The sequence below is a fragment of the Dromiciops gliroides genome, chromosome 3, assembly GCF_019393635.1.
Source record: "Dromiciops gliroides isolate mDroGli1 chromosome 3, mDroGli1.pri, whole genome shotgun sequence".
Classification (NCBI taxonomy): domain Eukaryota; kingdom Metazoa; phylum Chordata; class Mammalia; order Microbiotheria; family Microbiotheriidae; genus Dromiciops; species Dromiciops gliroides.
The window spans coordinates 95,195,297-95,207,489 of record NC_057863.1 but is presented as its reverse complement, the minus strand read 5'-3'; the positions used below and the strand labels follow the sequence as shown (position 1 = coordinate 95,207,489).

General features: G+C 35.7%; 1 protein-coding gene across 1 annotated transcript in view; it reads right to left on the bottom strand.

Moving 5' to 3' along the window:
* Positions 1–12,193, bottom strand: part of VWA8 (von Willebrand factor A domain containing 8) — a 411,604-nt gene that overhangs the window by 223,265 nt on the left and 176,146 nt on the right. The window contains exon 21 of the mRNA XM_043992994.1: positions 5,212–5,288. Within this exon, the coding sequence (XP_043848929.1) occupies positions 5,212–5,288 (77 nt within the window). The remainder of the gene's footprint in view (positions 1–5,211; positions 5,289–12,193) is intronic.

Genomic DNA, 12,193 nt, shown 5'->3' with positions numbered 1-12,193 from the left:
TTTCATAAATATTTGGGAGAAAATCTGTATTTATGTTGCCAATAACATCAAAGATGAATTAGAAATTACATATGCTGGGGAAAAATAGGATCTGTTGAAGATCTGTTGAAGGGGAGCAAACAAGGCCCAATCAAGAATACAAATCACAAGCCACTCTGTCCTAAGCCAGAGACTGCCACTGAATCATAAGACAGGAAAAACATCAGGTAGTTAAGTCCAGGCCCTTTGGCATGGAATGTTCAAGGCTGGGGTTAACCAGGATGACTCTGGGGTTTAAGCTTTTGGGGATTTTGGATTTTTTTCTGCCGACTTTATACCACTAAAGTCAGACTTCAGTGTTCCACACCATTGTATGAAGTAGAGCTGAGGAAGTTTCTGAAGGCTATACTGAACACAAGTTTTGGCACTTATTAACCAAACTGGGAAGGTTTTTAGTATAGACCACTAATAGTCTATACCTTTCTTTTCTGAAAAACAATGTAGCTAAACGTTTGGCTTATTATCAAAAGGTTGTACAATAGATAATGCATTTTTTTGGTCCACTGCAATTCATAAAGACTCTCTCTTAATTTATATAGAGGCTGCTATTTGCTAGGAAGAAGTAACCACATGAATAAAATCTCAGATCTCCAGAGGTACTAAAACATTTATGTATTTAGACACATCTGGAGTCCTAGAACCTCCAGACTGTCACAATCTAAAGCTTAGTCCAGACCTCCTCTGGTTGATGTTTTGCTCTAGATCACAAAAAAGTCCCATCTTCAGGGCAAAACAAATTCTAGACCTGAATTCTGCCAGGATCACTCTAGCACAAAGGGCCACGGAAACTTTGTTTCAAGAAACTAAACATTACTTAATTCTTATATATAGTAAGGGAATTACTGTAGCTTCTAACATTGTAGTCTTTAGTTTTGCACTGAGTCTGGCAAAGAAGAGACATTAATTGTGAAAACCTTCACTACAAATCAGACAACTTCATAATGGGCACTCAATATTTGTGGCTATTTAATTATATCTTAGCCATTTATTTTCCTGACTATATTTATAAACAATTTTACTTAAAATACATAAAGTGAAGCCTGTTTAGTTTGGGGAGGGGAGAGAGAGGTATCCCTAGTAGAATGTAAATGATTAACATGTGCAGTCTAACTGGAATATAACTGGTGTATTCTGAAATAATCAGATTGATTCTGTATCATTTTTTAATTGATTCTATTTTCAATTAATTAGTTTTGTCCTATAACTGCCCAAGTCATGATTCTTTTCCTCTGAACTTATTTCAGAAATTCTGCTGTCCTGTAATGAGTTAAGTTTAGAAAACCAGTTCTCTTGTTAATCACTGTTCTATTCTTATGCCAAGGAAATCTGTTACTCTTGAAAGATGCAGATGGACACCAGAGAGTCTGGTTTATTATCTTCATACCACCAAGGGTGTCTTATTTGTTATCCAAAGAAGTCTGGTCCACTAGCTCTAACTTTGCAGGTGGAATCAAACAATGAACATTTCTTAGTTGAAGGAGGGGGTTGTTGCTAGTTCCTCATCTCCAATTTCCAACCAGTCATATTGTCCCCCATGCCTTAGCTCTGTAAGCAAACATATTTCACCATTTATGCTGCTACTCTTCTAATTAACCATAACTTGTTCCCTCTTTTTGAAGTCCCCTTCTTTGTTCTGCACTTCCCTAAAAAGATAAGACCCTGAGGTCTTCGCTGGGGAAGCTGAGATCCTATTTATTAGTAAATTTGTGCTTTACTAATAAATTGATGGTACATGGAACATTGTGTCTCAATTTATCTTATTTTGACCATAAAAATCTATTTTATTAATACTATATGCCTATTACTAAATGATAAAAGTAAATTTAAAATTTCTTGAACAAGAATGGCCTGAAAATGTAGGGCCAAAGAAAAATTAACTCAATTAACTCATGTCAAAATAGATATTTGCATTTTACAAGAACCAGAAAAGAGATGACTTTATAGCCTCTTTTCAGTCAGACCAATGATAGACATCACATTCCAAAATAAACTGTTTTTTAAAAATGTACATATATTTAAAGAAAAACTATTCAGAAGGAAGGTGACAGAGTAATGAAGCTCATCTTAATTTTCATCTGCTTGGATTCTTGATTAATGCTAGCCAATTCCCTCTCTACTCTTCTCAATAAGAAAGCTGACTGAGTCCCTTTCTATTTGCATCAAAACCATCAAGATGCAAGTGAAATGTTAGGCAAATTGCTATCTATGTAAATTACAGGCTAAAATGGTCTGAAAGTTAAATATTGATGACTTGAAAAACTGAACAGGATGTGAGCATGATTCTCACACGACAGATGTCCACTGTTATTTTGAAAACTGCTGGAGTTTTCTAAGTCATCAATGAACACTGTTAAGGATGGCTTGAGATGATACAGCAGCAGCAAATCAGTTAAGTGCTAGCAAACTTGTCTTCTCTAATTCCTTTATTAAAGGAGTATCCCGAAACAGTTTAGCTGTCATGATTTTCTCACATACTGACTTTAGGGCAGGCCTCTTCTCCCAGTGGTATGAATACAACCTCTCCTTCTGATGTCTTCTATTGCTGAACATATGTACAAGCCATTCTCTCATACTTAGAATGTGTTTTCCTCCTCATTTCTGGTGAAATCCTTTTCATTCAGGTCTGGGATCTAAATCTCCCCAGGTGAAAGTGATCTCTTTCTTGCTCCATCATATTCTACTCTGAATTACATTTATATGTATATGTGTCATATTCCATGGATTGTAAACTATTTGAGAATAAGAAAATATGTCATTTTTTATCTTTGTGTTCGTGGAACCTAAGTGCCTTGCAGGTAGCAAGTTTCTGTTGAACCAAGTTAAAAAATTCTCAGTAAATGGGAAGCATGCAGCTCAGGGTCACTGTGATTACAGTTCCTCAATCTAGATGTGGACTTGGCTTAATAGTAAATATACTGACTGTGGCAGGAGAGATAAAAGAGCTGACTTCTATTTCTGAGACTACTTTAGGCAGATTATTTGCATTCCAATTCATCTTTTAAAAATGTTTAAATAAAATATATTCATATATAAATATATAATACTTAAACAGAATATAATAACATTGATAAAATTATATATATTTAATCAATATTTTATATTGGAATTATAAAACTATACTCTTCAGTAACATTGCATATATAAATATAACAAAACAGCATTCATTAGAACAATTAAATGCATTTTTTAAAACACCACTAAGCAACAATAATAAACCACTAAGTGGCAGAAATAAACAGAATAAAATGACCTAAGAATAAAAACAGAACAGTTATTCTGTAACACACAAAAAAAGCTTTTAAAAAGGGAACTTATATAGTATCCTGCCACTCAATAATCTCTCAAAAATAATATTAGAATTAGAGATCAGCCCTTATGCATCTCCTGCTAAAATCAGTATATCCACTATTAAATCAGTCCCAGGAGGTCTGGTTTATAGTTAAAGAGGGAAGGGAATAAGCATTTACGTAGCACCTATTGTGTGCCAGGCACAGCACTGTGCGAAGCACTTCTTACACATATGTTCTCATCCGATCCCCACAACAACCCTGGGAGATAGGTTCTATGAATGTCCTCAATTTATCGTTGAGCAAAGAGAGGTGAAGTGGCTTGCCCAGGGTTACACAGCTGGCAAGTGTTGAAGCTGGATTTGCTCAGGTAATCCTGACTTCAGGTTTAATGTTTTATCCACTGAGCCATTAGCTGCCTCTCACTAAGCGTAGATAATTTCAGCAACCTTAGTATATAAGCTTCTCATGTTCTACGAATTTTAAATTAAATTTGGCTGAAATGATTTGAATTGGCCATCAATTCCAAAGTATAAAATGCTGGTCCGTCATTAGCAGTGACATTGAGGAGAATGCCCCAAACCTGCATTACTACCCCTGGGATCCTGTGGAGGTGGCAAATGCTGTTCTAATGCTGCCATCTCAAGCTCTCCTCCTGTTGGAAGAGGTAGCTCTGCTCTGGGGTCCCTGTGGTATGAGAAAGTCAAGTCTTCTTTTCAGTCAGTATCCTTTTTTCCACCCCCCACTCTCTGTCCCCCTCTCATACTTTCCCTCGTTTTTGTTGCATTTTTTTTTCTCTTTCTTGTATTTCTCTCTCTTTCACTGGCTATAGTATAGAACTGAACCCTACTGTTTGTTTTATAAAGTAGATCTGGAGCTGGGAGGTACCTCTCATCCAATCCCTTCATTTTACAGATTAGGAGGAGGGTGAAGCCCAAGGAGACATTAAATAACTTGTCTTAGGTCATAGTAAGCTTCAAAAGTAGTATTTAAACTCATGGTCTCTAACTCCAGGTTCAGTGTTCTTTGGTCCAGAGAGGAAAAATATCCCCACTGATTTCCTGTAAATTCCATCAAAGCCTGGAGAATCAACCTCATTTAATAAACAGTTCTGATTAAAGTTCTCACTCAAAAGAGAAATGAAAAATTTACAAGAGTTTTAAAAAGGAGACATATAAACTCTTACTACATTTCTGCCACCAGGTTTGTGATACATTTTTTATGTGACTAAAACTCATTTATGTTTTTTGCCTAAAATCAAAATGATGTCTATTCTCTGAATGCTTTTTTATTGAATTCAATTCTCATCAGTCTTTCTCCCCATGGTATCTATTAATCAGTATTTATTATTATTATTATTATTTTGCGGGGCAATGGGGGTTAAGTGACTTGCCCAGGGTCACACAGCTAGTAAATGTCAAATGTCTAAAGCTGGATTTGAACTCAGGTCCTCCTGAATCCAGGGCCAGTGCTTTATACACTGTACCACCTAGCTGCCCCCACATACATTATTTTAAAAACAAATTTTAGGGGCAGCTAGGTGGCGCAGTGGATAAAGCACCGGCCCTGGATTCAGGAGTTCCTGAGTTCAAATCTGGCGTCAGACACTTGACACTTACTAGCTGTGTGACCCTGGGCAAGTCACTTAACCCCATTGCCCCGTAAAAAAAAAAAAAAAAAAAAAAACAACAAAGAAAAAAAAAAAAAAAAAAAAATTTTATAGGCTTTCATTTCCTTAAAGGGAAGGGAAAAAATTATAGGAAGAATGGAAAAGAAAAAAAGGATAATAAAATGGGTCTTTCAGGAAATAATTCTAAATTGTTCTAGGGAAAGGAACAGATTATTAAGGCAGAAGTTTAATAGATTAGTGAATTTATCCTCTTACCTATGTAGTTGAATATATTCTCTGGGTCTGTTAAGCAGGTGAAGGAATCTGTCAACAATCTTGTTTTTTCCTACACCCTGTAATTAAACAGAAAAATGTAATAAAATATATTTAAAGTCTGTCAAAAAGAAAACCTCAAGTTTTTCCATATCAGAATCCTTTTTGAAAATATATACTTCATATGTAAATTACATTGGCAACATAAATAGGAAATCTTCTATAGCAAACACCATTAAATATATGCATCCTGTGTATTTTAACACTTTCACATTTATTTTATTGCTTCACATTTTTTTGGAGGGGTAGATGCACATTTGTCATTTCATTGCTATAGGGAATTCCCTATATATACCCAAGAATTCTTGGGTAAGCAGATTCTCTCTACCAATACAGATTGGTACTTTTCCTGCAATTTATAGATTAGAGAGTTTCCTCGGTCACTAAGAGGCTGTGATTTGCCTAGGTTCCCACAGCAAATATGGATTAAAGGTGGAACCTGAAACCAAGTCTTCCTGACTCAAAGGCTGGCTCTCTTTCCACTATGCCACTCACACTGCCTCTCTTATTGCTCTAATTTGTACAAAAAAATCTTTTGTACTGAATTTGTTAGTTCCTGTATTCTACTTTAAGCAAATACAGCATCAGGAGAAATTAAGTGAACATCTAATAGGAGTGATTCTAATCAGTTTTCCTGCCAAAATATGAAGCTTTCAAAGTACAGTTTTCAGTTACAAAAGGGTAACTATCATGTTTTTCTTTTTCAACATTTTATCCTTATTCCCACACCTTATTCTAAACCTTTAAAAGCCTAGAGAGATAAAAGCGTAACCTGTGTTAAAAAAAAAAAAACAACACACCACACAGTAAATCTTAACTGTATGTGTTCTTTCTAGACCTACTCTTATTTCCTTTCCACATGCAGATGCAGAGAAGGTGCTGTCATTTTGTAGGAAACAGAAAGGAGCAGATTAAAAGTGGAATCCACCCCCTTGTTATTTTCAAAGTTCCAACCTTAGAGGTAGAAGGCAGCTGATAAAGGGTGGGATTTTAACAAGTGAGGTATGCATAGCCATGGCAGAAGATGGGGTCTAAGGATAGACTCAGAAGCTGGGTTCTTTGTGGTAACTGGTAATTAATGCTTCTTTCTGGATGAAACTGCTTATATGAAATCTGTTTTAAGCCAAAGTGAATTTTCCGCATTTAGGTGCTCAATTTAGAAAGGCCCCTTAAATCTTGGGAAGCACTACTGAATGACTCTTCTTTTAGGAACAGAGTTTTTGGAAACTGAAAATATGTCATGACCACTTCACTAAAAACTACTTGGAAACTTCAGTTATTTTGTAATTCATTATGCTAAAAATGTATAGGTAAGAAATAAATTTTCCCATAATCTTTGCTAATTATGGGTAAAACAAATTATACTGCAATAAAAGGAAAGAATGGATTTGAAGTTTTGCTTTTCAATTAGGAGCTATTTTTAAAAAACAAATTATAATCTTAGGAAACTAGATGTTGATGAATATACATACATATATACATATAATTATTGGAGATGCAAGAAATTGTTAGATAGCATTTAGTTCATACCTTCTTCTCTGCTTCCCATTTTATAGACAGGAAAACTTTAGGCTAGAGAAGTCATAGTAGGTCCAAGATTGTATAGCTAATTAGTTGGCTGGGATCACACTGCTTAACCTACTACTATACCCAAATTCAGTTTTAGAATTGCTTCTGTACCCTTTAGATTAGGAATGACTCCCTACACCAAGGCCTGTTATGGTCCAGACCTGGGCCTAAGTCACTACTAGGTAAAATCCTTTATTGAAATGTAATTTATCGTTCAGTCTACAAGTCCTGAGGCTGAAAGAACGGTACTGTCACAGATAGAAAAGGTGGGCTTTGGTGAGATTCTTCATCTCAGGTAACAATAAGCTTTTCACATGGACATAGTAAAGCTCTTTCTGCAATATTATCTCTAATTTTAAAGGGATGGGGGGCAGCTAGGTGGCGCAGTGAATAGAGCACCGGCCCTGGAGTCAGGAGTACCTGGGTTCAAATCCGGCCTCAGACACTTAACACTTACTAGCTGTGTGACCCTGGGCAAGTCACTTAACCCCAATTGCCTCACTAAAAAAAAAAAAAATTAAAGGGATGGATCATTAGTTATTGAACAGTTATATAGTTATATAGGTGGCCCTATCTCCTGGACTGCTAAAAGGGAGTCATGTATATCTAAAGAATATGCAAGACTCAAATGCAGGTATAAAGAATGCTTTTATGAGGATTATTTCATAAAAGATAATAGATATAGTTACAAAGTCTTTCTGAGAAATGTGTGCAAATTGCAAAAAGTTCTAGGTAAAATGTGGTCTAATATGTACATCATCAACATTGGGAATTTGTAAAGTTTAGAAAAAGTAAGTATAAATTACAGGCAAGTATGAATTGTGACATGCCAGGTTTCTCAATTTAAGGATTCCTTGCAGTGGCAAACAGATTAAGCTTGAACTAATGAGAAACAGTAGAGAATGGATCACATCCTACCTTTTACCTAAAGAAGCTACATGAGCTACCAGAATTGAGAACAAGACTTATAAAGTCCATAAAATATGAAGAGCAATTGATGATTTTACTTTTCAGAGATTTCTGTTTAATATTTAAATAATAAAACTGTTTCAAAATAATTTATCTCGAGCACAGCATCATAAAAAAGAGAAAATCACATTTGCATGTAAAATATAAAACTATGTAAGTTATAAAAAGCATGTTGCAGTAAATAGAAAAAAAATGAAAATAGATATATTTAGTTAAGTAAAGTGCGTGCTAATATTTCACTTAAACGAAATTAAAGCATCAGAAAAAAAACAAACAAACCATACGGCATAAAATGCCTTTTTGGGCCTATCTGAAATTAAGGCAGAAAAGAGTTTAAGAAGAAGAGAAAATCACTCAGAGACTAAGAAGGTAACCTGAATATTTTCCAGAATCTCCTTGTACAATTTATCAGAATTCCTAATGACTATTGAGAAGAAGAACCCAGGCAGGACATTTTCACCGTTGGTGAATTTACTAAAATGGAATAAACAAGTACATATCGCTGCTTAGTTCTGTTAACCTTTATTATTTCAAACATTTTGCTCTGTTCATTTCTTCTGTTTTCTGAATCATGAATGGTTCTTGGAATTGATTCATTGTTATAATGCTTAAAGATTTTCCTTATACTGTGTCATGCACTGAACACTTCATTGGAAAGGTGCTATAAATGTTGTTGATGTTTAGTCGTTTTCAGTCGTGTCCAATTCTTTGTGACCTCTTTTGGGGTTTTCTTGGTAAAGGTACTGGAGTAGTTCGCGATTTCCTTCTCCAGCTTATGAGGAAAGCGAGGCTGAGAGAGTTTGGGACTTGCCCAGGATCACACACTAGGAAGTTTGAGGCAGGATTAGAACTCAGTTCTTCCTGGCTTGAGGTCCAGCATTCTATCCACTCAGTCACCTAGCTGCCAGCAGAGCAGAAAGTGATCAAAACAGTGCTTTCTGGGACTGCTATTTGCATCCACAGATCAGAAGATACCATATAAAGAGAATAGGTAAAATAACAAATACAAAAATATGAAGAACAGGTACTGGAAAAACTATTTAGTAAGAAAAGCAGAACATGGTTTATTACTAAGTGGGAAATAAGTAGATTGATAAGAACAGAAAACCTTTTGTGATTTATAAGGAAAGATAGCGTTGGCTAATAATTAGTGAAATTATGAAAAGGATATTGGCTAAAAATGTTGGTAAAACCTAAATTATTTTGCTGGAATAAAAGTGGTTAAAACTGTTATCACTTTTTATTAGAAACAGTAATTTTAAAGCTTGTAAAGTTATGTTACTTTAGTATTTTGCATCACCAAAGTACAAAGATTATATTTTTGTCATATATTAGGAAATATACAATAAATTTGTACATAGATTTGCTTCTACTAAGAATAAAACCAGTTATTTCTTAAAATTCTTCCTGTAGGTGCTTCAAATCACCACATAAGAAAATAAAGCATTAGAAATATTAGATGAACACCTCTCATTAACTAGTATTTTTTCTTGTACTAAGAAAATCCTGTGTATTACTATAGTAGGTCAATGAAGATTAAAACATTCTGATTACAAAGATAAAATCTATAGCCCCAAATTTAATGAATGAAATGTAAAGAAAAGCTCTTATTTTTCCAATATGAATGTTTAATGAAATCAAATGGGAAGCATTTATGGAAGAAAGAGAAAGGCAGAAGGTTTCTTTTGGAAGAAGCATTTGGGGCAGAGGAAAAGGACTCTCCCCAGGAGAAATGATAATTTTTCCTTTTTTCCCCTTACAGTTTGCATGAAGTAAATAGGAAGCAATGCTATGATCAGGAACAGCATGAAACTCATAATTTGTATGAAGGCCTAAGTCCTCCTGTAATTACAGCAGGTGGAAAACAATGTGTACTCCTCCTCTGCTGCTGTGGTTCTCTGATATCGGCCAGGATAACTAGGAGGCCATCTGAAGTGCAATTTAGGGGTGATCCTTTCTTCTTATTTTGCCCAAAGGCACAGTCCTGCTTGACTTTCTGGAAGGGCCATGTTCCAGACCATCAACCGCACTCAGAAGGTTATTTCATGGTACAAAGGATAAGAGAACTTTGAACATTAGTTTGCTGAAATAAGAACATGCTGCTAGATTTTTTTTTTTCCAATTCAGTATTTTCTCACGTGATCTATAAAGCCTGTAAGGCTTTTAGCTGCCCAGCACATGTGAATCTCAGCCAGTGTTGCAGATTCCCTAAAAGGATGGTGTTATCTCTGAGGAAAGGGTGTGGCCGGGTTTAAAATACCTCAGAGTCAACACTTGTTCTTTTTAATTCCCTCATTCTACATGTTGCCATGGGTAATAGAGAAATCTTAGCAAGCACATCTAAATTTACAACTTTAATGCTGTTTAGAAAGCTTCTTCTAGGGCTTTCTGCCAGTTCCTCGTTTGCAAACAGACAACAAAGTAGTCTATATCTATCTAATGACAGTTTCATTTTTAAAGAGCATTCATTATAATTTGAAACAAATTACCATCAGCTTCTTTTACAGAATCTAAGCTATTTAAGGGCAGGGATGACTTTCAGTTTTGGCTAGCACAGTGCCTCACACACAGAGGGACAGGAATATGGACTAGATTTCATTGACCAAGGGGACTCCCTCAACCAATGAAGGTTTTAGCACCTTCTCTGCAACTTAGTCTTAACAGAACAGAGGTGTCACATACCAGGCCTACCAGGCTGCATGGGGCCCACAATATTCCTTAGTGCAGCCCAGACCAGATTACAAAGTAACTGGGTAATATTTAACAAAATAAATAAAAATACAACAAAACATAGATAATATCACATTTTAGAACCAAGTCAACATGCTGCCTGCAGAGATCCTTATGCATGAGTTAGTGGGACCCACTTCTATTTTGATTAGAAACTACTGGCCTAGAGCACTGAGAGTGTGCTGTGATTGGCCCAGGGTCACCCAGTCAGTATGTCTGACATGGGCCTGGAACCCAAGGTCCTTCTGGTTCCCAGGCCAGTCTCTATCTATGACATCATAACACACCTCTTTTGGCTCCACAGACAGCAGGCAAGCACTTAAATGCTTGTAGATTTGTTGTTGAATTTTACATCAGGTATCCAAAGCTTCCTTCCCAGGAATTTTTGACTGATAATCATCTAATATTCCACAAAGAAACCGAGAGGTACTATTGAACATGTGTAATGGTTCACTGTACTTAAAAAAGAATCATGTAAAGAGACTTTTGCATTTGTGTTTCCAGATGGCTGTCACTTTATATGTAAATGATATTCTCACTACAGGAACTTAATGTTAGAAACCTTAAACCATCCCCCCACCATTGCTTTTTTCAGATTGTTTCTTCTTTCAGATTAATAAAGAGGCAAATTTTGGGAAGAAGGTGCAAGGAAAGAAAGACTTGAAATCAAGAAGAGAAAAGAAATGAGCTAGGACATTTGTCAAGACTTTTGAAGGGACATCTGTGTCAGCGATTACAAAAGTAGCATATACAAATCAAATGCAGACTTCCAAATGAGTTAGACTCCAATGGAAATGGGATTGAAGAGGCACAGAAAGCAAAATCTTTTGTTTGGTAGCCCTTTATCCCCCAACTCCTAATGTCATTCCATGGCAGGAATAATGGACTTGGATCTGGATATTATAAAAGCTTCTCTATAGTTAATTGGGGATATTTCTGAGAGCCTTGTTGTTGCTCTTACACATAAAAACAAAAGAGTAAAATCTACAGTACTTCCATCAATTCATCTCATTTTCTCTCTCATTTGTGGGGTATTGAAAACAGTTTCCCACTCCTACAGTATAGCATGCAGAAACTGAAGGAAAGCTAGGCATTAAGTCAAGTAAGAACCAGAACAGGTAAAAAGATGCTCTACTTAGTACCCCAGACTGGAAAAGCTATGTTTAGGAAAATGTGAAGCCTTACTCATATAGTAATATTTCTCTGTTCAGTCCCAGTGATAATGATGTCAAGCCTATGCTCTTATTGTAGGCAACAGTATCTATTTAAGTAAAATATTTTGTTGATTACTCCAGATGGGAAGAAGCACCAAACCTATGAGTTTCTGCTGAATGTATCTGTTCTACTAAACAGATGCAGCCTTACAAGTAAAGGAATTCAGAAAAATCTGACTGTGAATCCTTTGAAAGTTATCAAACCAAGTTTAAATTGTATCCAAAGCATAGTATTTATATATGGGAATTATTCTAAGAGGGTTCCTAACATAAGATATTCATGAACTCATTTTGATTGAGCATGTGCTACGTCCAGGGAACTTCAAGAAATGCAAAGATGAATAAGAGAGTCCCTGTCTTCAAGGAGTTTACTATCTAGTAAAGAATTGGATTATAGGAATATAGATTTAGACCTTGAAGGGATTGTAAAGGCCACCTATTTC